The following is a 26,171-nucleotide window of genomic DNA, read 5'->3' on the forward strand; positions in this document are numbered from 1 at the left end:
GGACGACCCTCGCCCACCTGTCTGATTCCCGGGCCGCGCCCGCTCCGGCCCGGGCGGGGGAGAGACAGGCTGTGGGTGGGCCCGGGGGCTGGGGGCGGCCCCGCGGCAGGAGGCACCGAGGGCCCAGGGTGCCCACAGCACCCACGCCCGGCCCCGAGGCACCTGGCAGACCCGCGCCCCCGGCCGCGCCCGCGGAAAATGCGGGATCCCGAGAAAACGCCCCGTCCCCGGGCATTGTTCGAGGCGGCCCGCGGCCCCGCGCCGCCGCCCACCTGCCGGCGCCCCCGGCCCGCGCCCCGGGGTCCCGGGAGCCCGCAGCCCGCCAGGTTTCAGTTTCCCCAACCATCCCCCCACCAAAAAAAAAAAACGAAAAAAAAAAAAAGAACTCCGCAGGAGCCGGTGCCACGAAAGCCGGCTCCCACCCGCGACCCCCGCGGCCCGGCGCCCCCGCACCTCTCCCCGCCCAGGCCGCCCGCACCTGCCTCGGCGGCTCCCCGCCGACCCCAGCCCCGCGCCGCAACTCCCCAGCCCCGCCCCCGCCCCCGCCCCGGCGCCCCGGCCGCAGAGCCCGCTCCCCTCCACGGCCGGCTCGGGGCTCCCGGCGGGTGGGCCCGCGCCCCCCCGCCCCCCGCGGCCGCCACCTACCTGGACCCCGGCCCGGCCGAGCGCTGGGCGGTGGGGGCGGGGGGAGACGCGGCGCCGCGCCCCGGGCACAAAGCTAGGGAGGGGACGGCGGCTAGTGGGAGAGGACGAGGAGGAGGAGGGAGAGGAGGAGGAGGAGGAGGAGGAGGAGGAGGAGGGCGGGGGCAGGGGGCCACCAGACGCCCGGAGACCGCGGGGCGGACGGGGGCGGGGACCAAGGCGGGGCTGGGGCCGCGCGCGTGCGCGGGGCCGGACCTGGGGGCGGGGCATTACGGGGCGGGGCCTTGTGGAGGCGTGGCCAGGTCTGGGGCGGGGCCGGCGGGGGCGGGGCCAGGCGGGGCGGGGCCGGATCCTGGGCTAGCGACCTGAGGGCCCGGGGCGCGGATGCGCCGGGAGAGACGCGGTGGTGTGTCTGCGCGTGCGTGCTCGCCCCGGGGAGAGCGGCTCCCCTGAGTCGGGCGGGCGCCGGGGAGGGGACGCCGCGTTCTCTGGCGCTCGCCTGGAGACAGGCCCGGAGGACTGCCTTGCGGAGGTCCGCGCGGGAAGCGGAGGACAACCACGGGAGGGAGTGGGGCCTGCGGGGCGGGCGGAGCTTAGGGTTGGGAGTCGTCCTGGGCGCGCGCCCCGAACTCCGTGCGCGGGGCGGGTCTGAGGACGGGGACCCGCGGCGTTGCGCCGGCTCCCGAGGGCGGGAGGAGCCGGGTGGGGGGAGCCCCGAGCGCGCGCCCGGAGCCGCGGGGCGGGGCGGGGCGGGGCGGGGCGGGGCGGCCCTGAGGGCGGGGGAGCCCCGAGCGCGCGCCCGGGGCCGCGGGGCGGGGCGAGGCGGGGCGGCTCTGAGGGCGGGGCGGCCGTGGCGGTGGGAGAAGGGCCGGGAGCCGTGGAGCGGGCCGGGGCGGGGCGGAGGAGCGAGCTCGAGCTGGCGCGGTCGGGCGGCTCCCGTCCCGGCCCCTTAGCCCTGGGGACACCGTGGCCAGCCCCCAGACTCTTTTTGAGCGCGGAGACGTTTGGACTCCCCTCCTCTACCCCCAAGAGGGGAGGGAAACTTGCAGCCCAGGACTCAGCTGCCCAGACGCCGCGTCGCGGGCCCCGGGCGGCGGCGCCTTTAAGGAAGTGCACTTCCTGGTGCGGGAAGGGGCGTGCCGGGGACTCTGGGGCCCGGGTTGGCTTCGGCCGGAGCTGAGCGTCTCGGAGCAGGTGAGGGTGTGTCCGGCTTGGGGCCTCTCTCTGGAGCCTTAGCTCCAGACTGGCCCCTTCCGAGAGTACCGGAACCCAGGGGCGAGCCAGTGGCCGGGTGGTGAGACTCGAAAGGTCACGTGGGCTGGAGAGAAAGGCTGGATAACCCTGGCCCTGCTGGGATTTGAAAACGGGATGAGGCATCAGGGAAATTGACCCTCATGGATTTTTTTTTTTTTAAATTTCAGTACTGGAGTCAGAGCAAAGGAATTTGCACGCGGCCCACCCAGGTTCAGTCCTTGGCACCCCGAGCCCCGCCAGGAGTCATCCCTGATCACAGAGCCAGGAGTAAGACGTGGGCACTGCCCCTGCAATAAAAGAATTCCCCAGACTGACACCCCAGAACGCACCACTTTTGATTAACGGAATCCCCAGGGGAGTATGTGTTTTTACGGCATCCTCGGGTGAAGAATTTGACTACACCTCAATCCTTCAGACCTGCTTTGATTGAGTAGTGGACACAACCTGTAAGCTCACTTGTCTCTCTTTGAGATTGGTTTATCTCTTATTAGCACAGGGAAAGAACTTTAGACACATGTCATTTCCCCATAATTGGATCATTGCTCCCAATACAAGAAGTAGGGAGGATATTGGTGGAGACAGAAAGTATGAACTGAGTTTGGTATTCACGTTCATATTTGCTTTCTTCCTGGTAAATAGACATCTACGTACCCCTAACATCTTTGTACCCCTACTACCCATACCGGGATACATGTGTCTGAAATAGAGCACTTAAAAAATCTTAAAGCCCTTTCTCTCCTTAGTCTATAACCCCTGAATTTTCACCCCCAAACCTGTTTTTTTTTTTTATCTCTTTTTTGGGTTACACCTGGCGGTGCTCAGGGATTATTCCTGACTCTGTGCTCAGGAATCACTCCTGGCGGTGCTCAGGGTACCATATGGGATGCTGAGAATCTAACCAGAGTCGGCTGCATGCAAGGCAAATGCCTTACCTGCTGAACTATCGCTTTGCCCCCAAACCTAAGTTTTGTCCACTACACTTGTGCCTTTGGGCGCAGATCACAGTTGATCTGGGAAACCTTCCTGCTTAAAATTATTACATGTTTAGTGTAGTCCAGCCTCTTGGAGTTGTGAAAGAAAAAATCGAGTCCTTTTTTGCATTTGTGAACACGTGATTTGGGGGATTGGGAGGGAAGACGTCCCCCACCTCAAGTGCATTCAGGATGTCAAGAAGCCCAGGGTCCCTCCTGAAAGCCTTGGATGGGTCAGTGTGAGGGACATAGGATGCTACTCAACCTGTATTTCCTGGGGTTACCCAGGCCATCCTGGCAGTGTTTAGGGCCTTCTTGGTTACACCTAGTGATGATGCTCAAAATATGGTAGTGCCAGAGATCCAACAAGATTGTCTGCCATGCACCTTAACCCCTGTCCTACCTCTCTACCCCCTATCCTTGTGGTTTTTAGAAGTTCTTGCCATGGAGTTGAGAAGGTAAGTGTAAGAGCACATGCCTAACACGTGCAAGGTCCTGAATTTGACCCCTGGTAGGAATGACCTGCACCCAGCACCATCAGGCATAACTGGTTGTAACCAGAGCCACACTTAGCTCTAAGTGGCCCCACCCCCAGTAATGCCAGCTGTGGCCCCTATTAAAAAAGAAGTTACATTTCTCTTGAAATAGCTCTTATAACTTCAGCTTCCATGTCATATAGTTAATATAGATGATTATGAACTTTTTGCTCTCCTTTGAACAGTATCAGACCTGATATTGTCCTACTTAATATATGCTATCTAGGACTGAACACCTTGTTCTGAATATTAAATTATTAGTTGCACCTTGTCCATCTTCTTTGACTCTGTGCTTGAAGGCAGAAATCAAATCTTAGTTATCATCTTGTCTTAGGTTATAATTATCTTCTATTACTGGCTTGGTTCCTGACCATTATATTTGATGGAATGTAGTTTCATCTTATCAGAATTAATGTAAAGTCACATTCCATTACATTTGGGGCAGAACAGTATATTCTTGCCTTATAGTGACTTTGTAATCAACCAGACATAGATTTTACACACCCAGATTAAGGGTTGACAAGTTTCCGTAAAGGGACAGATAATAAATATTTTGTGCTTTATGAATCCTATAGTCATAGCTGTTTAACTGTGGCAGTCTATCACAAAAGTAACCATAGATAATGTAACCATGACCGTATGTGGCTATTTCAAATAAAGCTTCATGGATACTGAAGTGTGTGTCTTACACATTTTGCCACAAAAATTTTTGATTTAAAAATGCTTTCAAATGTATAACGCATGCATTGCTCATGGAAGATACAAAAACAGTTGGCAAGCTGAGTTTGGCAAGTAGGGAGGGATTTACCAATTTCTGGTGTAGATCAATCCTTGTGATGTTTTTGGAAGAAAGGTAGAGTTTTGGGCCATTCTTGGTTCTGTGCTTAGGGATCACTCCTAGCAGTGCTTCAGGAGTCATATGTGGTTCCCTTGATCAAACTAGGTTGTCACTTGCAAGACAGTTGCCTTAACCCAACTCCTATACTATCTGGCCCCTGTTGTTTTGTTGTTTTAAGTCTTGCTGTTATTGGCCCTTCCTTTGGTTTTGGTTTTGGGGCTATACCTGGCGATGATAGGGTTACTCCTGGCACTGTGTTCAGGGAGCACTCCTTGGAAGGCTCAGAAGGCCTTAATAGTGCCAGGGATAAAAACTGGATGGACTGCCCGCAAGGCAAGCACCTACGCATTGTACTATCTCTCCAGTACCATTGTTGGCCTTTCTGAGGTCAAACATAGCTTTCAAATATCACAACATAAAATGAACTGTGTACCAATAAATACAAAATTCAGAATTTGTAAAACACATGAAGAGAACAATGATCTTGAAATAGTAAAAAAAAATTAAAAATGAAATCTAGACTTATTGGGCCAGTCACATAACCCATACCTTACACAAATTGTTCCAACTAGAAAAACAAGAGAAAACTCCAAATTGTAATTGACTGGAGTACAATTAATTATACAATTCCAAAACAATATGGACTAACAAAAGGAAATTATTTTAACGAGCTGATTCCCACCATGGATGGATGAGAAATCATTATTAATAGCACTAAAATCACAGAATCTCAAAAAAATGTTTAATTAAAAATATTGGTACTAGAGTGATAGTACAGCAAGTAGGGTATTTTCCTTGCATGTGGCCACCCCAGGTTTGATCCCACTCACTCCATACAATCCCCCAAACACACCAGGAGTGATCCGTAAGCATAGAGCCAGGAGTAAGACCTGAGCACAGCTGGGATGTGGCCCCCATACCAAATACATAGATATCAATATGTATGTATGTATGTATGTATGTATATTACATATATGTATATACACACATATTTTACATGTGTGTAAAATCTGTAGGGGGAATGAGGAGTCAGAATGAGAAACATAGAATGATCTTTTCCATGTGGGATATGAAATATAAGAACTTGTCTGTTAAATTGAGCTTAGCACAGTGACTCTGTGTGTGTGTGTGTGTGTGTTTGTGTGTGTGTGTGTGTGTACGTGCGCTCGCGAATGTAGGTTGGGGCAGTGGCCATAAGGCTGCTGGAGGGAAGTGGGTACTCTGGTGGAGGGAGTGGCATGGGAACATATGCATCAAACCTACCATTAGCAGCATTGTCCATCACGAAGACTAAAATTTAAAATGTAACACACATCAGCCAGAGTTTATGGTGGTAACTGGAGGTAATATAACATTTTTATTTTATTTTTTAAATTTTTTATTGAGTCACCATGTGAAAAGTTACAAAGATTTCAGGCTTAAGTCTCAGTCACACAATGCTCAAACACCCATTCCTTCACCAGTGCCCATGTTTCACCACCAAGAACCTCAGTATACCTCCCATCCCACCCCCACCTCCCGCCTGTGTAGCTGATGATTTTCACTTTACTTTCTCTTTACTTTGATTATATTCAATAGTTCAACATAAAACTCACTATTATTGTTTGGAATTTCCCCCCCAAAATCGAACCTGCTGAAAAGACAGCATTTGATAGTTTGTTTCCCTTGCTGAGAAAGAAGAGATACGACGTTTTGGATTTCTGGTATTTTAGTAACTAAGTCCAGGGAAATTTCTGCCAAAAATTGCATCATTGCAAACTCATACCTCTGTTTAGTGGGCCTTATAAGATGGCGGTCGCCACACCGCTCCCCCGACAAAGAAATAGCCGAGAGAAAAAAACCTTTCCCCTCCTTGGGCGGCATGGGGCCGTGGCTTAGTTCACAGTCTGGAGGCATTTCTGCAAGAAGCTGCTGGTGTTTTTATTTTTTATTTTATTTTTATTTATTTATCTTTTTATAAATCACCGTGAGATACAGTTACAGATTTACAAACTTTCATTATTACATTCCAGTCATACTGTGATCGAGTACCCATCCCTCCACCAGTGCCCATTCTCCACCACCAGTGTTCCCAGTATCCCCCCACCCCCACCCCACCCGCACCCCCGCCTCTGTGGCAGGCACATTCCCTTTTACTCTCTCTGTCTCTCTCCTTTTGGGTGATACAACGTTTTTAAATAATTTAATTTGCCATATTAGCACTCTGGAAAACTTCATTCTTATGGTAAATATTAGAGCATTGGGGCTGGAGCGATAGCACAGCGGGTAGGGCGTTTGCCTTGCACGCGGCCGACCCAGGTTCGATTCCCAGCATCCCGTATGGTCACCTGAGCACCGCCAGGAGTAACCCTTGAGCATTGCCGGGTGTGACCCAAAAAGCAAAAATATATATATATATATATATTAGAGCATTTGATCAAATTCAGTGCTCATTCATGATCATTCCCTTTAGAAAAAATAAAAGCTTGAGGAAAAGACTTCTGCAACCTGATGAGCAGTGTCATCAGACCCTTTAGTAACAGTACATTTAGTGGTGAAATGTTAGAAATATTGTTTGTATGGCAAAGAAAAAGATTTTTTTAAAATAACATTTTAAGTATTTTACCCCTAAGCCACATGTCTGGCCAATAATGTTATTTCCACCCGCCCCCCCTCCCCCAAACACACACACTTTATTTATTTAAACGCTGGTTTACAAAGTTGTTCATCGTGGTTTGTTACAGGCATTCTATATTCTAACACCAATCCCACCACCACTGTCACCTTCCCTCCACCGTTGTCTGCGTTTCCCCATCCACCCCGCAAACCTACCCCCATAGCAGGCCGACAATAATTTATTTTATATTGCTTGTTATCTTTAAATGGCTAACAGAATGATCAAAAAATGTTTCTCCATAGAGGAAAATTTGTGAAAATTGTCGTGTCACACCACGGGGATGTTAAGTTATTGTCCGAGGGTTTAGGAAGCTGTTGCTGAAGTTTAACCTGTGTCAATGTTTTTGCTAGTTGAGAATGGTTGGTTTCTCTCACATCCCGTCCATCTACTACAGTGGTGACAGTCTTGTAGATATTGAAGATGTCACGGCCACACACTCCAGAAAATTCAGAATTCTTTTTTTTTTTTTTTTTTTTTTTTTTTGCTTTTTTGGGTCACATCCAGCGATGCACAGGAATTACTCCTGACTCTGCACTCAGGAATTACTCCTGGTGGTAATCAGGGGACCCTATGGGATGCTGGGAATCGAACCCGGGTCGGCCGCGTGCTACCCGCTGTGCTATCGCTTCAGCCCCCAATAATGCTATTTTTAAGAGCTCTCATTTATGATAGCAATGGAAACCATAAGTCATATAAAAGTAAATCAAACCAAAGAGTATCTAACAAAAGTCAAGGTATGTGTAGAGAAAAGCATGAAACAATTTAAACATCATAAATCCATACTAGCCCTGGAATCCAAGGATACAAACTGACCCTGGATTTGAAAGCTCAGAAATATGTCAGTTCTCTCTTGGCAGACCTCAGAGGGCCACGTGGGGTGCTGGGAATGGAAGCTGGGTGGGCTGCACTCGAGGCAAGCACCTACCTGCTCTAAACTAAGCTCCAGCCCCTTAGTTTCTATTTTTCAGTCTTCCGTGTGCTGCTAGGATGGAGCCCAAGGCTTCACTGCCGGAAGGCAAGCATTCTATTTTTGAGCCAGGAACAGGGAGTTTGAGTGTTAGTTTTAGTTTCAGTTTACCTCTGATTTCATAGATCCAAGTGTGAGATCACGACCCTGTTTTCATCAGGACTTTTGGATCTGAGTTCACCAGCCGGAAGAAATGTTTGCTGTTCCGTTCACACCGAGTTTCCTGCAAAGCGCCTCTCAACAGTTGATTTCTTTGATCTTGTTAGTAGTTGAGCCGGGTGGGGGCTGGGCTGGAGTGTGCTGTAAGTTAAGTTCCCCTTAACTCTGGTCCACACAGCGTAAGTCAATCTTAATCACATCGCGGTGAGTGGAAGAAGGTAAAAGTGTAAGATGTTTGGCTGTTTATAAAATCCAAAGGTTCCAGTCTCGGGCGTGAGGACCATTCTTGCAGTGTGGCAAAGCACGCAATAATTGTGAAGGGCCGTAAAGAGGCTTCTCAAGGACTGGTAATTTTGTCTGGGGGCCATATCCGGTGGTGTTTGGGGACCACTCCCTGCTCTGTGTTCAGGGCCATTCCTCACCGTGCTCGGGGTGCCCGGGGACCATGCTCTGCCACAGACTGAACCAGGGCCTTCTTCATGGGAAGCATGCGCTGGGCATGTTGAGCTGTCAGGCATCACTGGTAATTCTTAATTTTTTCCAGCTGGATAACAGTTAACTCAGTGGTGGTTACCTAGTGTTTAGCCTTTGTGGAAATTTATTGAGTTTTCTACTTAGAATTTGTGTTCTTCCCTGTGTGTGAATTCAATAACGGTGGGGGAGAAACTCTTGCACAAATCAACTCACCAGCCCATAAAGGAAATTAAAAATTAAGCCACAGAGTAGGCGGAGATATTTGCAATACATAGTAGAAAGCACTTGTATCCGGAGTATTTAATTTTTTTAATTCCCATGGGCCAGAGAGATAGTACAGAAGTTAAGGCTCTTGCTTTGCATGTGGCCAACCCCAGTTTGATCTCTGGCACCACATATGATCCCCTGAACACCACTGGGTGTGGCCTGAAAGCCAAAAAGTAAAAATAAGTACACTCTTATGGATCAAAAAGTATAAAAAGATAGAGTTCTTGCAGTATAAAGATGAGCAAAGGGTAGAACAAATAGAAGAGGCTGGATATTATTCCACATCACTGGTAAGGAAATGTAAATTGAAACCTTACTGAGGTAGCATTCCACACCAATGGGATTGCCTAAAGCCAAAATATCTTGCAATACTAAGCATGTGGACATATGAGAAAATAGACACTGGCATACACTGTTTATCATTACAATAGAGAGAAAATTCATCCATTATTTTTTTGAAAGATGGTCTAAATTTCTACAATTTTACTTTTATATTTTTTAGTTTGGGGTCACACCCAACAGTGCTCAGGGCAAACTCCTGGCTCTGTGCTCAGGGATTCTCCTGGCTGCTCAGGAGATCAGATGTTGTGCAAGGGACTGAGCCCGAGTCTGCCACATGCACGGCAAACCCCCTACCTGGTGTACCATTACTCTGGCCTGTACAAGTTTACTTTTACAAAGAAAAGACTCCCAGTATATGTGCTATAGATATTTCCACAAAACTGTGCATTGCACATTTGTTTATAAGAACAAAACATTGGAAATAGATTTAATATCATTAGAAGAGTAGAGAAATAAAAGCAATTCAAATGAGTAAGGTAGGGTGCAGAAACACAGGACAGGAGGTAAGACCTTGAATGTAGCTAACACTGGTTCAACCGTAGCACTGATCTGGTCCCCTGAGCATCACCAGAATTGATCCCTGAGTACTTCTTGGTGTGGCCCCAAACCCTCAAAATATCATAGTAAATAAGCAAAAGATTATTTTGACCCTTACATCTCTCTTTAAAAAATAATGATGTCTTTTAAGATGTAAAACTGTGCTCGCTTCGGCAGCACATATACCAAAATTGGAATGATACAGAGAAGATTAGCATGGCCCCTGCTCAAGGATGACATGCAAATTCTTGAAGCATTCCATATTTTTAAATAAAATTTTCCTTCCCAAAAAATAAAAGTTGTAAAACTGTTTTCTACAGTTTTACAGCTGTTAAGTATGTGCCTAACACTCTCAAAGCATCTGTTCTTATGGTTCCAGGTTTTTTTATATTAGAAATGTAGCTGTAAATAATTTTTTAAAATTTAATAATGATTTAATTTTATCTTGTGAACTTTCCACATAATTAGAGATGGCTTTTAATTTCTGAAGCAGAGAAATAACTATCAGAGTAGCTGAAAACTTGTTTTATGGATGTTCCCTGGGAGAGGCCAGAAGTTTTCTTAAATAAACAAATGTGTTAGAGTCCCTCCCATTTGTTGAATATCTTAGTTGCTAGACCGTGCTCTAGGCAACAGACCTCCTCTCCCTTCTCTTGGATAAAGTTCAGAAAATTCACAAGTAGCTTTTGTTGTGTCATTTGTTTTGTTTCATTTTCAGGTTTAACACTTAAAGATGAAAAAAACAGACCTTTGTTTACACTCTGAAGGGGCTGAAGTGATTTTAGCTACGTCAAGTGATGAAAAATACCCACCTGAAAATATTATCGATGGGTAAGAATCACTAATACTTCTTAAACTCCTTGAGTACAGGAACTATGCGTTCTATAACTAGTGCTATTAAATATTTAATAAGTGTTTGATGAGTTAAGTCATCTAACAGTATATATGCCGGAAACTAATTCAGTGTACATTTAAGGTTTTTTTTTTATTTTTATTTTATTTTATTTTTTTTTTCTTTTTGGGTCACACCCGGCGATGCACAGGGGTCACTCCTGGCTCTGCACTCAGGAATTACCCCTGGCGGTGCTCAGGGGACCATATGGGATGCTGGGATTCGAACTCGGGTCGGCCGCGTGCAAGGCAAACGCCCTACCCGCTGTGCTATCGCTCCAGCCCCTAAGGTTTTTTTTTTAAATCCTTCTCTTTATAGCTAAATTGATTTTTATACAAATAGTTGTTTGTTAATAAATGGTTTACCAAGGCAAAACTGCCTCATTTTATGGAAGTGTACATTTAAGTAATAATGTTTTTCTTTGAAACTTTTCTTTGTAAATAGCAAAATATTGTATCTACTGCTTAATTACTTGTCTGTGCAAAATGGTTGCTGAGCTGAATGTTTCACTTGGTGCATTGGTTCACCTGCCTTGGTTGGTTCCCAGCTTCTTGATAATCATTCCAGTTTCTGCTTGTCAGAGTGCTAAAGCCTTTACTAAAAAATATAAGTGTTCTCGGATCCTTAGATTCCAAGAAAAAGTAATTAATTGGAGAACTCTTTTTGTAATAGTTCTGGCTATGTTGTAACTCCTTAGTCAAATACAGTAACTAGAATTTGACTCAGAAGCATATAATTTTAGAGATAGGACAACCTCAATATACATTGTATGTAAGCCTTTCATCTGCGGGGCCCTGGAGATAGTTCAAAAGGTGATGCATGCTGAGCATGCAGGCAGCCCAGATTCAGCTCCCTAAGGCCTGCTATCCCCTGAGTACCGGGGGAGCAGCCCTCAACCCCAGAGCAGTCAGCCACGAGCAGCCAGGAATATTGCCAGGCGTTACTAAAACTTTCCTCTCCACTCTCTAAAAAAGTTCTAAATAAGTTTATAAAAGAAACTTTCATTTTAGACTTGTGATAGAGAAATCTACAAAGGTCAGATACCCATTGTTTGTTTTAGGGGGTCACACTCGGGCACTACTCCTAGCTCTGTGTTGGGGGGCCATGCAAAACCAGGGATTGAAAGGTGAGTTGTCTCTCTGCCCTTAGTACTTACATTGTGAGTTGAAGACAGAGAAGGTTGTTAAAAAAAAAAAAAAATCTTGTGGTTGTGTCCTGAAGTTCATGTATCTGGATAAATTAACTTGCCCTCTGTCTTTAAGCCTAGTGATTTCCTTTTCTTTGACCTCTGTCCCATTCCTTTAAGTAGGACTACTTTACTTTTCTTTTGGGCTCCCATAGTATTGGGTGTGTACCTCTATCGCCTTTCATTCTTTTCCTCAATTGCATTATTATTTATTTTATTTTATTTTATTTTTGCTTTTTGGGTCATGCCTGGCGATGCACAGGGGTTACTCCTGGCTTTGCACTCAGGAATTATTCCTGGTGGTGCTCAGAGGACCATACGGGATGCTGGGAATCGAACCTGGGTTGGCTGCATGTAAGGCAAACGCCCTACCCGCTGTGCTATCGCTCCAGCCCCAATTATTATTATTTATTTTAATGTTTTCTCCTTTCTCAAATGAATTCCTTGAAATCAGAGGCTTGCTTATCTTTATTCTTCTGTCTGACCACTGCCTTATCATTGGTTAGTGTTAATATGGACATTCAAGGGTCCTTCCTTAAGCCTCTAGAGATGTGTAGTTGTCACTACACCGTCCACCAACTCTCCAGTGCCATTGCTGTCTTAGAAAGACTCCCCATCCTTCATTCCTCCCCTTCCCCTTCTCCTCTCCCTCTGCTAACACTAATTTTCACAAAATCTGTGAATTAGCTTTGTTTTTCCTTTATTTTTAAATTCTTTTAAAATTTTTTGAGGGACCACACTCAGTGATGCTCAGGGGTTACTCCTGGCTCTGCACTCAGGGATCACATCTGGCTGTGCTTAGAGGACCTTATGGGATACCAGGGAATGAACCCAGGTCAACTGCAGGCAAATGCAAGTACTGTCCTCTGCCTGCTATGTTATCTTTCCATCCCTGCTACTGTTCCTTTCTTTCTTCCTTTTCTTTTTTTCTGGGTCACACTCAGCAGGACTTACTTCTGGTTCTGTGCTTAGGGATCACACCTAGTGGGGCTTGAGGGGCTATATGTGTTACCAGGGATCAAACACAGGTTGGTGTGTGCAAAGCCCTTATCCACTTTACTCTCATTATCCCAACAGTGCATTTTTATTATTGTTTTTATTATTTTTATTTGGTGGGAAAGCTTGGGCCTTAACCTACCCCTCACCCCCCAGCCTCCAATAGTGTGTTTTTTGAAGATAGCACAGTGGGTAGGGTGTTTGTCTTGCATGCGGCCGACCTGGGTTCGATTCCTCCATCCTTCTCGGAGAGCCGGCAAGCTACCGAGAGTATCCCGTTTGCACGGTAGAGCCTGGCAAGCTACCTGTGGGGAATTCGATATGCCAAAAACAGTAACAAGTCTCACAATGGAGACGTTACTGGTGCCTACTCAAGCAAATCGATGAACAACAGGACAAACAGACAGATCTATATAGACTAATGAAACAGAATAGAAAGCCACATATATAAGGTAAATTAATTATCCACAAATTGTCACTGCTACTGTCACTGTCATCCCGTTGCCCATCGATTTGTTCGAGCGGGCACCAGTAACGTCTCTCATTGAGAGACTTATTGTTACTGTTTTTGGCATATCCAGTACACATGGGTAGCTTGCCAGGCTCTCTGAGAAGGGCGGAGGAATCGAACACGGGTCAGCCACGTGAAAGGCAAACGCCCAACCACTGTGCTATCGTTCCAGCCCAATTATGCACAAAAGGCTAAGAATTTAGAAACAGGTCAATCAATAGTCAGATACGCAGGCTGGAGCAATAGCACAGTGGGTAGGGCGTTTGCCTTGCACTCGGCTGACCCGGGTTCAATCCCCAGCATCCCATATGGTCCCCTGAATACCGCCAGGAGTAATTCCTGAGTGCAGAGTCAGGAGTAACCCCTGTGTATCGCCAGCTGTGACCCAGAAAGCAAAACACAAAAACAAATAAACAAACAAACGAAATAGATACGCAGGGAAGAAATAATTAAGCCATAATGTAAGCATTAAAAGACACCAAGATAATTCAATCAGAAAAAAACTTTCTAACATACAGTGCTAGAAAAACTGAGCAAACATATGCATGAAAATTAAGCAGGCTGCGCTGGGAGGCTGCCCCCTCCAGTGCATGCTCATTTGAGCTGCCCTCCCAGTTTCCCCTTTCACCCTCCTGTGTTTCTCCGAATTCTAGAATTTTAATTCATGGCTAGAATTTTAATTCCCTTTCTAATCCCAAATAAATCCATTTTGTGATTAAAAAATTTATATATATGGGCCAGAACCATAGTACAATGGGTAGGGTGCTTGCCTTGCACACAGCCAACCTAGGTTTGATCCCCGACATCCCATATGGTCCCCCAAACAATGCCAGGAGTAAGTTCTGAGTGTATAGAGCTCAAGAGTAACCCCTGAGCATCACTGGGTGTGACCCAGCCCCCCCCAAATTATATATGTATATATCCATATGTATGTGTGTGTATAATATAAAGCAGGCTGAAGATGTAGCACAGAGGTTGTTTTGCCTTACATGTGAAACACTGAGTTCAATCCCTGGCACACACACAAAAAAGATATACTACTGCGGCTGGAGCAATAGCACAGCGGGTAGGGCGTTTGCCTTGCACGCAGCCGACCCGGGTTCGATTCCCAGCATCCCATATGGTCCCCTGAACACCGCCAGGGGTAATTTCTGAGTGTAGAGCCAGGAGTAACCCCTGTGCATTGCCAGGTATGGCCCAAAAAGCAAAAAAAAAAAAAAGATATACTACTGTAAACATGTTACGTAAACAATAGTAGTAATAAAACTTGACCCCTACCTCATACAATAACAAAAGTTAATTCAAGATGGATTATCAACCCCAGGTGTTAAGGCACTTGTCTTGCACATAGTTAGCTACAGTTCAACCCCCGATACAGAATATCACTGGATGTGGCCCCCAAACAAGCAAAGAAACAAACAACAGATATTTGACAAAGAAGATAAATGAGAAAGGACTGAGGATATAGCCAAGCATTAGAGCATGCGCCTTGCGTGTGTGGGTCCCTGGGTTCCATCCATGGCACTACAAAAAAAAAGAAAAGAAAGAAAAAAATAATAAAAAAGGACAAAGAAAATATATGACGGGCCAGTAAGCACAGGAAAAAATTGTTTAACATCATTTCTTCCACCCTCGCCTTCCCCTTCCTTTGTTTCTGTTATCTGGAGAAACAGGCATCTCGCATGATTGGTTGTGATCTTCACACACTTGGTTACGGTGTGTCCAGAGGCTGCACACTTGTGTTGTGGTGACACTCACTCATATTCTCATCATGCTTGCCAGGATTGCTGTGGTGCTCACACGCGCACTTGCGCAGGGCGAATTCCCAGCCGCAGTGCTCGAACTTCTGGCTGCCCACAGACATGGTTGTGGAACGAGGGTCCCAGACAGTGGAGTGGCCAGGCCTCAGTCCATCACCAGGACCAGGCTCCTGGCCTCAGACTTGCAAGCAGGCAGTTTGGTTTTATTCTGGGGTCACACCCAGCAATGCTCAGGGGTTACTTCTGGCTCTACACTTAGGAGTTTACTCCTGACGGTGCTCAGGAGACCGTATGGGATGCTGGAGATCAAACCCAGGTCGGCCATCTGCAGGGCTGTCACTCCGGCCCCAGCCTGCTGGCAGTTTTAGCCACTGAGCCATGCCTAGGCCCCTTAGAATCATTTTTTTATTGGAAAAATGATCTACAACACCTTTACTAGACTTACTAAAATGGAAAAGATTAATGACAGCAAATATTGACAAGGATGTAGAGCAAATAGACCTGTCTTTCTAGTAAGACTGTAAAAAGTCTTTCTAGTAAGACTGTAAATTGTCTTTATAAGACAATTTCTTATAACGTTACACATGGCTCTGTGCTATGACCTCGCAGTTTAATTCCTAGTAATTACCCAAGAGAAATGAAAACATGTCTGCATAAACACTGGTACAGAAATGTTTGGTGCAGCTTCATCCATAACAGTGAAAAACTAGAGCAATCCAAATATCCAATACAGTCATCCAACAAAAGAATACATAAGCAGACTATGACATTATGTGTGGTCGAAATCAGAATAATGTGTGCTCAACAGAGGTGGATAACTATCTGGATAGAAAAAAGAACAGAAGTTTCTGAAATAATAAAAATGTCTTTTGTTTTTTGTTTGTTTGGTTTTGAACCATCCAGCAGTGCTCAGGGCCTACTCCACGCTGATTCCAGGCTCATTTCTTGGGGGTCACTCCCGGAAGAGCTCAGGGAACCGTGCAGTGCTGGGGATTGGGATCAAGCACTCACGGGCTGTCTCCTGGCCCTGTTCTAGATCTTGACTGGGGGACTGGTCACATGTACATTTATCAAACTCCCTGGATCAGATAGTTGAAAGAGAAATGACCGTGGGTGCGGGAGACAGCCCCAGCGGCAGACTGATGCCTGTGTGGAGGGCCCAGAGTTTTCAGCTGCCAGCACCATGTCCCCTCCCCTGCCCAGCACTGCCAGTGTGATGGACAAGCACTGGCAGGCCGAGCATCTTCGTAAGTGGCCCCTGTTAAAAAAAAAAAGTGGGGGCCAGAGAGATAATACAGCAGGTAGGGCGCTTGCCTTGCATGCATCCAACCATGTTTGATCCCCAGCATCTTACGTGGTCACAAGGAAGGAAGGAAGGGAGGGAGGGAGGGAGGGAGGGAGGGAGGAGGAAGGAAGGGAGGGAGGGAGGGAGGGAGGGAGGGAGGGAGGGAGGGAGGGAGGGAGGGAGGGAGGGAGGGAGGGAGTTATTATTCCTCTGTTCATTAGTATCTCCACTATGTATGGAACTGATCGCATGTTGTTGTTTTTTTGTTTTGTTTTTTGCTTTTTGGGTCACACCTGGCGATGCACAGGGGTTACTCCTGGCTCTGCACTCAGGAATTACCCCTGGCTGTGCTCAGGGGACCATATGGGATGCTGGGATTTGAACCCGGGTCGGCCGCGTGCAAGGCAAACGCCCTACCCGCTGTGCTATCTCTCCAGCCCCCTGATCACATGTTTTAATTTCCTTTCACCAGGCAGGTGTTACGCACCCACTCTGAGTCAGCCATCACAATAGTTGTCAGATATATAAAGATGAGAAACAGTGACTAGAGTTGAAGAGTTTAGTATTTAACAGGAGCCTTAAAAACACAAGAGGTGGGACAGGGAGATGGTCCGGTGCACTGCAGCACATACTGTGCATGCAGAAGCCCTGGGTTTGGTCCTGGCACTGCATCGTCCCCCAGGTGTACTGGGTAGAGTTCAAGAGCAAAAAAATTTTTTTTAAATAGTAATAGGGCTGGGAAAATAGCACAGCGGGCTGGGGTATATGCTTTGCATGTAGGAGCCCTGGGTTGGATCCCTGGTGCCACACGGTTCCTGGAGCACCTCCAGGAGTGACCCTGGAGCACTGAGCCAGAAACTGCTCCTCAGCACTGTGGGGCATGGCCTCCAAGCCGAAATAGTCATAATAGTACTAATAGTTTTAAAAACACAAGAGGTGAGTTCTAATGCAGCATGGATGCTGAGTAATGTGGTGAATGCAAAGGAGGATGTGTTTCTGACTTGTTAAACTTGAGAGATGGGACCAAAAAGTAAAGAAAATAGGCAGAGGAAGAAGGACTTTTTTGTTCAAGAGCCTCTCATGATCCAAGGCACAGGCACATGCGTCAGCATGATATGTATATTTTATATTCATGAAAATGAATATTTTTGTCTTTTTTTTTTTTTTTTTTTAGTTTTGGGACCACATTTGGTACTTAGATACGCCAGCTCTGTTCTCTGGAATGCCCCATGGCAGTGCTCAGGGATCATATGTGGTACCCAGGGTTTTGTACCATGGTTGCGGCCGTCAAATGAATAGCAAGTGCTGTACTTCCTACAACCTTACTCTGGTCGTAGTTGCGGGTTTTTTTTTTTACTTTTTTTTTTTCCTTTTTGGGTCACACCTGGCGATGCACAGGGGTCACTCCTTGCTCTGCACTCAGGAATCACCCCTGGCGGTGCTCAGGGGACCATATGGGATGCTGGGAATAGAACCCGGGTCGGCTGCGTGCAAATGCCCTACCCGATGTGCTATCGCTCCAGTCCCCGTAGTTGCAGTTTTAATTGAAGATGATTTGGAACCAGATTATACAGGTCATAAAATGCCATTCTAAAGGGGTTTAAATTTATAGGCAATAGTAGCCACCGAAGGGTTTTGGGTAAGTGTGACGTGAATTTTATGTTTAAACATATTCATCTGGAGAATGGTAAGGAAGAGTGAGTTAAGTTGGGAAGAAATTAGAGGCAGAATGAACAGTTAGGGAGGAGTTGCAAGAGCTCATGGTTTATTTTATTTTATTTGTTAGAATGTTGTGATTAAGCATTTTTATTTGGTTACTCTGTTCTCTTTTCCTTTAAAATGAATACTAGGAACCCTCGAACATTTTGGACCACGACGGGAATGTTCCCCCAAGAGTTCATTATTTGTTTTCACAAACATGTAAGGATCGAAAAGCTTGTCATCCAGACTTCCTTTGGTAAGCAAGTCATCCATTACTTTTCATCCTTCGTTTTTCCATAGGCAGAGGGCATGTCTGTAAACTTGGCAAAACACAAACTTTTTCTTAGCATCATGGAATCCAGTTTATTGCTGGGGTGTGGGTGGGGCGCACTGGTTAACTGCCTTGAGAACAATTAGCCTCTCTGAAACTGCACATTTGGAGCCCATCCAAAACCATAATAATTTCCACGCAATTTACTATGTGAAAGTCTTTGGCAAAAGACACCGAGTAGCCAGGCTGCCAGGACGCTAGATTCCTGACCTCTTTACTCCAGATTTATTTGCCTGAGGTTCTTTGTTCAATGCTTTCTGAATATCTGATAATCCTGATTGTTTTTACTTAATAGTTTGGCTTTTTCTTTTCTTATTCTTTTTTTAAATTTGACCCCTCCCAGCAGTGTTTAGGAACTGACTTCCCCCTCTGTGCTGGGGGAGGGAATCATTCTGGTGGTGCTCAGGGGGCCACTCGGTGCGGGAACTGACCCAGGCCTCCTGCATGTGAAGCATGAATCAGCCAGTTGGACTCTCCTTGGTCCCTTAATTTTGATTTGATTTGCTTTTTTTTTTTTTTTTTTTTTTTTTGCTTTTTGGGTCACACCCAGCGATGCTCAGGGGTTACTCCTGGCTTTGCTCTCGGGAACCACTCCTGGCAGTGCTTGGGGGACCATATGGGATGCCGGGGATTGAACCCGGGTCGGCCGCGTGCAAGGCAGACGCCCTACCCGCTGTGCTATTGCTCCGGCCCCGATTTGATTTTATTTTTATGAAGGCATTTCCTCGGGGATCTTGGAGGGTAATCACCTGTTGGAACATCCTTCTTATCCTGTCTTGTGTTGGGGGAAATTGTGGCAGGAATCCTACAGAATACTTCCTCTCTGATTCAAGGGAAGAGATTGATCGGACTAATTCCCCAAAATTGTGTTCTGGAGTAAGGGAATGAACCACGAATGGCGAGACCCCAGAATTCCTCGGCCATATCCGGCCCGTGGGGCAAGGGGCGGGAAGAACCATGCTGGAGTCTACTGAGGCCAGAGCTGGAGTCCACTGTGGGCGAGGGTCTGGCTGGCAGGAGAGGACAGTGGGAAGGACGGTCAGAGACATGGCACTGAAGTCCGAAGGGAGGGAGGAACCAGCAGCCTCATCTCACTTTCCAGCGCCTCCCTTGGGCCGTGTCCCACCAGTAGCCAGTGGGCATGTGAGTCCGCCTGATGCAGCCCAGGGAGGCCCCCACAGGACTCTGAACGGAGAAGGTAGTGGGTGCTGGGTTAGAGGGATGGCAGGTCAGTTCAGGAGGGAGAGGGCTGCATTCCCCGTCAGTCTCTCTCCCGCCACCCACGAGGGCGCTGGCCTCGTGCACCTGAGTGCACTCCCTGCTGACCTAAGAGCCTCTACACTGACACTAAGGTTTCTGAGCGCCCTGGCTGCTCTGAGTTCATCTCTGCAGCAGTGAAGTGAGTTAATAACACCTTTCTCTGCCAGGGCAGCAGGACAGCAGCTTGCCTTGCACGCAGCTGCCCTCACTCTGATCCCTGGGGGATGGGCACTGCCAGGTGTGATCCCTGAGCGCAGCCGAGTGTGTATGGCCCACCCATCTCCCAAAGAATCATAACGCCTTTCTCTAAAGACATAAGTTAGACGTGGAAGGAATATTCCAGTCTCCTAGTAGGGTTCCCTATTAAATATTCATGAGCAAAAACACTAATAATATTATTACCAGTAAGAAGAAAATAAACCTGGATGGTGCTTGATTCAACTTGTTCTGGGCTGTACACTTGCATACATCCAAAAGTCTACAGTTTCACAAGACAGTGTTTTGCCATAGGAGGTACGGAAAACCCCATAGGAGTTACAAAAAATCCAAATGAGTGATCTTCAAAATTCTGTTTTCCCCATCCTCATGTATTGGCAGAGTGGTAAACTGTCAATGCCTGACAGTCCAAAAGGGAAAAGAGAATGTTGGGATTCTGTATTCTACAACATAGCGCCAGGTAGATAACTAATATTTTAATTAATTTTATTTCCGATGTCAGTACGGACCTTGAAGATTGAAAAAAGCACAGCTAACGAGCCGGTTGGATTCGAGCCGTGGGTTCAGAGAGGTACGTGCTCGTTTCCCCACTGGTGCTCTGAGGACGGGGGTGCAGAACTGTCCCTTCACTCAAGACTTAGGGCCCAGCTGTATTTTTATGAAAAACGGTCACCCAAACAATTCTTGTAACACAGTTGGATCCTAGAAAAATACAGGTCTGAGTGCAAAACTGCTTCTCTCTAGTTATTAGTTATGTAATTGTTGACATGTTACTTGATTTCCCTGAGTTTCAGAATCCTTATATGAAAAATGGAGCTGATGCCTAACATGTAAGGGTTCTGTGAACATAGTACCTGGCATATGTAGAGAAACTAGTAGTTTTTCACCTTCTTTCCTTCCTTCCTGATTAACGTTACTATTTAAATATCAACAGAATTGATGGCCTCTGCTTAAGCACCCGAGTGTGTTTATCTCCTTCCCTGCCTTGCATGTGTGAGACTTTCCCTGCACCACAAACACACACACACACAGAGACACACACACATACACACACACACACACACACCAACATACAAACAAGAAACAAGGAGCCCAAGCAGATGTGGGTAAGCATATTTATCATGGAAGAGGGAGAGGGATGCAGATGGGAGAGTAACTTCCATAACTGAATGGAGCGGCTTGTAACATAGGTGCTTATCAAGGAGAAAGAAACTGGTTAATCCAGCATAACCCTAAAATGGTCTCAAACTTAAAATCCAAAGTTACCTTGAAAGTCTGAGTAAGACAGGGATTGGAGAGAGAATAAAACGGGTAGGGCTCTTGCACATGTGTGACCTGAGATTGATCCCTGGCATGCCATGTAGTTCTTTGGGCCACACCAGGAATGATCCCTGAGCACAGAACAAGGAGTAATCCCTGAGCATCGCCAAATATGTCCCCAAAACAAACAAGAAAGTATGAATAAGACTTGAGCCAGAAAACAAGGGTAATTAGTTCTATACCTAATAAATAGGGTGATTGGACCTGAATACTGTCTGCTGCCCTGTAAAGCCAGGTGGTCGCTGTAGTCTCTCACCAGCCACCATTAAAAGGTGATTCAGAACACTGTTTATAAGGTTTAAGGTCTCAGAGCGAGACATGGAGTTAAAAACAAAAGATTTAAGTGGAACTGTGATATTGAAGGCAGAAACTCCAGCCCCCTGTATGAATGCAGCTGTTTCTGACAGTAACCAAGAGTACCGTGACAGCCTGGAGACGGGAGGAGTCCTCTCTGGGGAAACTGACCTCGGAGAAGAAGAAATTTCTGATACTGACAAAGGCACATTTCTCGGTTATCCCATTCAGTCCACCAGTCAACGAGTTTGGCACATACATCTTTCAAAAGATTTCCTTATAATTCAGCAAAAGATGGGCAAAAATCACCAGGCCTTAAATCCTGAATATAATCAGACCTTTAGTTTACTTGTTGTTTGGTTTTTCTGTTTCTATTTTTTTTGTTGTATTTTACAGTATCAGGGACTGAGTCCAAGTATATAAGGCAAATAAATGCCCTCCTGCTGAACTGTATCCCAACCCTAATTCTAATTTGTAATCAATAGGAAATATAGGAAATCCAGGAATAAATCGATTGTCATTATACTATTAATGCTTAAGTTATATGTTACTGTATTGATGATATATATCCTATTTCCAGAAGCACTCAGGACCAATTAAACTAATCTGTCCTAAAGTTCTAGTGTTGGATACAGGAAAGGGCGTGGTCAGAATATTGAGCATCACGGTGAAACAGAGCCCTAGCTGTTGCGCCTGGGTGTGGGGGAGTTCCTGTCGGCCCGTCAGCACGCAGCTTGCCCACAGGGAGATTGCACTCCGCTCGCTCTTTACTTTGTCTCCCAATTCTAGAATTCATACTTGTTTATATTCACTCTCATGAGATGTTTTACAGCATATAGTTGGCCTTTCATGTATGTTATAGCAAGTATCATTGGATTTTACGTTGATTTTATATTGAGTTTTAACTCCCCCAACACCAACCACTCCTTCAGATCTGGTTTTAGCTGTAGTTGATCAGATACTGTATTTTGTTTGTTTGTTTGTTTCCTTTTTGGGTCTCACCCGGAGCTGCACAGAGATTACTCCTGGCTCATGCACTCAGGAATTACTCCTGGCGGTGTTCAGGGGACCATACAAGATGCTGGGATTCGAACCCGGGTCAGCCCCGTGCAAGGCAAACGCCCTACTATCACTATTGCTCCAGCCCCCAGACACCGTGTTTTTGCGCACATCCATTTTTGTAGTTATCCTCGTGAATTTTGAGCCTTAACTCATTTCTGTTCATATTTGTGTTTTAGATCTAGTACACACGGAGGGACAGTTACAAACTGAAGAAATTTTGGTAAGTAAATATACTTTGTAGAAATTGACATTGCTTACAAAATAAGTTACTTCAGCTCTGCTTTGGGGGCAGGGTTTGGAGTTCTGGATGAAAACAGTTGAAATATGGTGGTAGGAAGGTGTAATGGTGGTGGGATTGGTGTTTGAATATTAAATGTAATAAATTATTGTGAACAACTTTATAAAAGTTTAAAAATTTTAAAAATAAATATATTTTTTTTCCTTTTTGGGTCACCGGATGCACAGGGGTTACCCCTGGCTCTGCACTCAGGAATCACTCCTGGTGGTGCTCAGGGGACCATATGGGATGCTGGGAATCGAACCCGGGTCGGCCACGTGCAAGGCAAATGCCCTGCCCACTGTGCTATCGCTCCAGCCCTGCTAGAGTTTATCTTACTAATATTAGTTAACATATAGACTTACCTATCATAGAACGAGGATAAAGATAAAGTAGAATTTACTTATCTTTTATTCTGTAAACTAATTCTGGCGGTTTTTTTTAGCTTTGTTTTATTTCATTTTATTTGATTCTTTAGATCTTTTAGAATAGGAGCCCGAAAAGGGGAGGGGGTTTGAGCTGCCAGAATTGGATGTTGATTTAAGCGTGAAAGGACAAGGGAGATTTCAGTGGGTTAACTGGAGCACAGGATTATTAACAAATGCACCAGAGATGAGGCGGAAAGAGAATCAGCTTCTCCCCCACCGTTTCATTGGGTTTTTCCCTGGCAAAGTGGAATGAATGTCAGTTCAAGTGGCTGCCTCATCTTTTCCTGATAGGGCATCAGGACTGGGGTCCTGGGTTTAGGCAAATGCACAGGAAACAATTGAATGTGTTGAATTAGGGGTGGAAGTATCAGCTTAGTCAGTTTTTCTTTAAATGAAGGCTAAAGTGGTGCCGTGTCTGTTGTTCCCTTTGTCACAGCTCTGTAGGTGCCGGTCCCTATGAAATCATTGTTTGAAAGATTTTGTAGAAAGTTTATGAATTCTGTGAATTCCCAGTCCTTTCTCTGCCACCCAAATGTACCCACTGACCCAAGACTCACTGGGTCAGAAAAATGATTAATTGGACTGACTTGTTCTTTTTTTTTTTCTCTATTTTTATTTTATTTTTATTACATTTGATATTCAAACATCAATCCCACTACCATTACACCTCCCCATCACCATATTTTGGATGTTTCCATCCCAAAACCCAATCCCTGCCCCAAAGCAGAACCGAAATAATTTATTTTGTACTGTTTGTTATGAATAAGCCTCTGAAAATGCTCCAAAAACATTCCCTAGAGGAAAGTATGTGAAGATTGCTGTATTTCACCAGGGGCCAGTAAGCCCTTCTAGAGGTTACTGATCTGTTGTTAAGGGTTGAGCCTTGTGTGCTTACATATATAAAAAGTATCTGTATATGTCACTGTCACTGTCATCCCGTTGCTCATCAGTTTGCTCGAGCAGGCACCAGTAAAATCTCTCATTGTGAGATTTATTGTTACTGTTTTTGGCATATCGAATATGCCATGGGTAGCTTGCCAGGCTCTGCCGTGCGGGTGTGATATCTCGGTAGCTTGCCGGGCTCTCCAAGAGGAGTGGAGAAATCGAACATGGGTTGGCTGCATGAAAGGCGAACACCCTACTGCTGTGCTATCGCTCCAGCCATCTGTATATGTATCTGTAAAAATATATTTCACTCTAAGATTGGTTGCCTTCTACTTTAAAACCATCAAATGTGATGCGCTACTCTTGGAGTATGAGTCGTGTGAGGTATGAGATGTCGCATGGCTGCAAATGTGACTGCTCGGTCCAGGAATAGATTTACTCATGGGTGAGGCTCGTCCTAGCATGTGGAAAATGGCCGAGAGCATGGCAGCGGTTGAGTTCTGGAGGTTTTCAGCTGCCGGAGCTGGGTCCCATGGGGAAGGGAGGGCCTCACTCGCCCCCCTCTGGGGTGTCCCGAATGACACAGCCTGGTGCTGGGTCCAGCGGCCTGGCTATGACGAGTTGTTTTATGCTCTCTCCCGAGAGAGGACAGTGAGTCTCTGGATCCAGGCGTTGATGAGATTACCTAGTGCCAGTCAGAAGTGACTTGTGGGCAGGACTGCCAAGTTGCTGGAAACGTGGGGGGATATGGGCGGGGGTCACCCATTCCCGGTTCTGTTGAACCTGGAGTTTTCAGTCACCGGTCCCGCATACCTGGGTTTTCTGCAGATTCACACATGGGTGAGGCCCAGCCTGAGTGTGTGGAGAGCGGCCGTGAGCATGGCGGCTAGGCTGATTTGTCTTTGTGTGCTTTTTTCCTTTTTCACTAATGGATTGATTCTCGAGCCTCCGCTCAGTGTTTAGTTTCAGAACTTGCAGAGTCACAGCACTATCCAACATTGTGGGAAACAGGAAGGGGGAGGGGGAGGAAGGATGAATCGCCCACAGTTTTATTGCTCTCTACATCTCTGACTATACTTATTTCCTTAGAGTAGTCAACCATGTGCAACATCTGTAATTCATAGTGAGAATGTAAAAACATTGTTTATCTTTTTAGACTTAATATTGTATCATGAGCTCCATGATTACATTTAAAATAATTCCACATAATTAAATACAAGCAAATGATCAAATGCTAACTAACCTCTTATGTCTGCCCTCTGTCATTGTAAGTTATTCTACAAGTGACATCTTACATTGTCAAAATTTTTACCTTTGATAAGATTAAATTTCAAGGAATGGAATTACTGGACCTACAGGCATAGACATATTAATAGCTTTTGAGATATATATAGCCAGATCTCTTGCTAGACAAATCATGAAATGTAAAAGTCTGGTAATATTTCATGGAAATATATTTGGAGGCATCATTGAACAAAGGAAATTGTGAAAAAATATTTTAGAAAGATACTTTTAAAAGCTTGATTAGATATGTAAAGTTGGGGCCAGAACAAGAACACAGTAGTACAGTAGGGAGGGCACTTACCTTGCAGGCGGCTGACCTGGGTTTGATCCCCAGCATCCCATATGGTTCCCCAGGCACTACCAGGAGTGATCCTGAGTGCAGAGCCAGGTAACCCCTGAGCATCATCAGGTGGCCCCCAAACAAATAAATAAATGTAAAGTCTCCATTTTAAACCCCCCCTGCTATTTTTCACCAGACAGTGCTTGAAAGCCACATGCTGCCTGTCACATGCGAGCTCTCTTCTCCATGCTGCCTTCCGTCCGTATCCAGATAGTCGCGTTAGCCGCCAGCTCTTTGTTCGGCTGCTTGTCTAACAGTTATCTAGAGCCACTGACAGCATCTCTGTTGATTCCCTCCATAGGTCCGTGATGGCCATGCCACGTACTTGAGGTTCATCATCATCTCTGGCTTTGACCACTTTGCAGCTGTGCACAGCGTTTCTGCAGAAGGAACAGCCATCTCAAACATCAGTTAGAACAAAATGTCCTTGCATGGTTTTTTTACAGTATATTTATTGACGCACAAGGTTGTCATTGATTAAAGGCATTTATATTCGTCTG

General features: G+C 46.0%; 2 protein-coding genes and 1 non-coding gene across 10 annotated transcripts in view; 2 read left to right on the forward strand and 1 right to left on the reverse strand.

Annotated features, from left to right (window-relative positions):
- Positions 1-799, reverse strand: part of LRRC42 (leucine rich repeat containing 42) — a 32,183-nt gene extending 31,384 nt beyond the window's left edge. Inside the window, exon 1 of one of the 3 annotated variants that reach the window (XM_055140169.1) lies at positions 646-799. The gene's annotated coding sequence lies outside the window, so the exon portion shown is untranslated. Of the gene's footprint in view, positions 1-478; positions 495-645 lie in introns of those variants that run through there. The other 2 variants (XM_055140172.1, XM_055140173.1) reach the window with 2 other exon arrangements.
- Positions 800-981: 182 nt separating this feature from the next.
- On the forward strand, positions 982-26,171 carry IFT25 (intraflagellar transport 25). Of its 6 annotated transcripts, none has more exons than XM_055140890.1 (7): positions 982-1,174; positions 2,064-2,342; positions 10,362-10,474; positions 18,124-18,230; positions 20,284-20,352; positions 22,634-22,677; positions 25,973-26,171. In XM_055140890.1, exons 3-7 carry the CDS (start codon positions 10,377-10,379, stop codon positions 26,084-26,086), a joined length of 432 nt encoding a protein of 143 aa, XP_054996865.1. In that variant the 5' UTR covers positions 982-1,174; positions 2,064-2,342; positions 10,362-10,376; the 3' UTR covers positions 26,087-26,171. The 6 variants fall into 6 exon arrangements, with proteins under 6 accessions (XP_054996865.1, XP_054996867.1, XP_054996866.1 ...); XM_055140892.1 differs by having other exon boundaries at positions 2,064-2,163; XM_055140891.1 differs by lacking the exon at positions 982-1,174 and adding an exon at positions 1,516-1,836.
- On the forward strand, positions 9,805-9,911 carry LOC129405229 (U6 spliceosomal RNA). The gene has a single exon (XR_008630412.1). It is a non-coding gene; the product is annotated as a U6 spliceosomal RNA (small nuclear RNA).

This window comes from Sorex araneus, chromosome 5, assembly GCF_027595985.1.
Source record: "Sorex araneus isolate mSorAra2 chromosome 5, mSorAra2.pri, whole genome shotgun sequence".
NCBI classification, from domain to species: domain Eukaryota; kingdom Metazoa; phylum Chordata; class Mammalia; order Eulipotyphla; family Soricidae; genus Sorex; species Sorex araneus.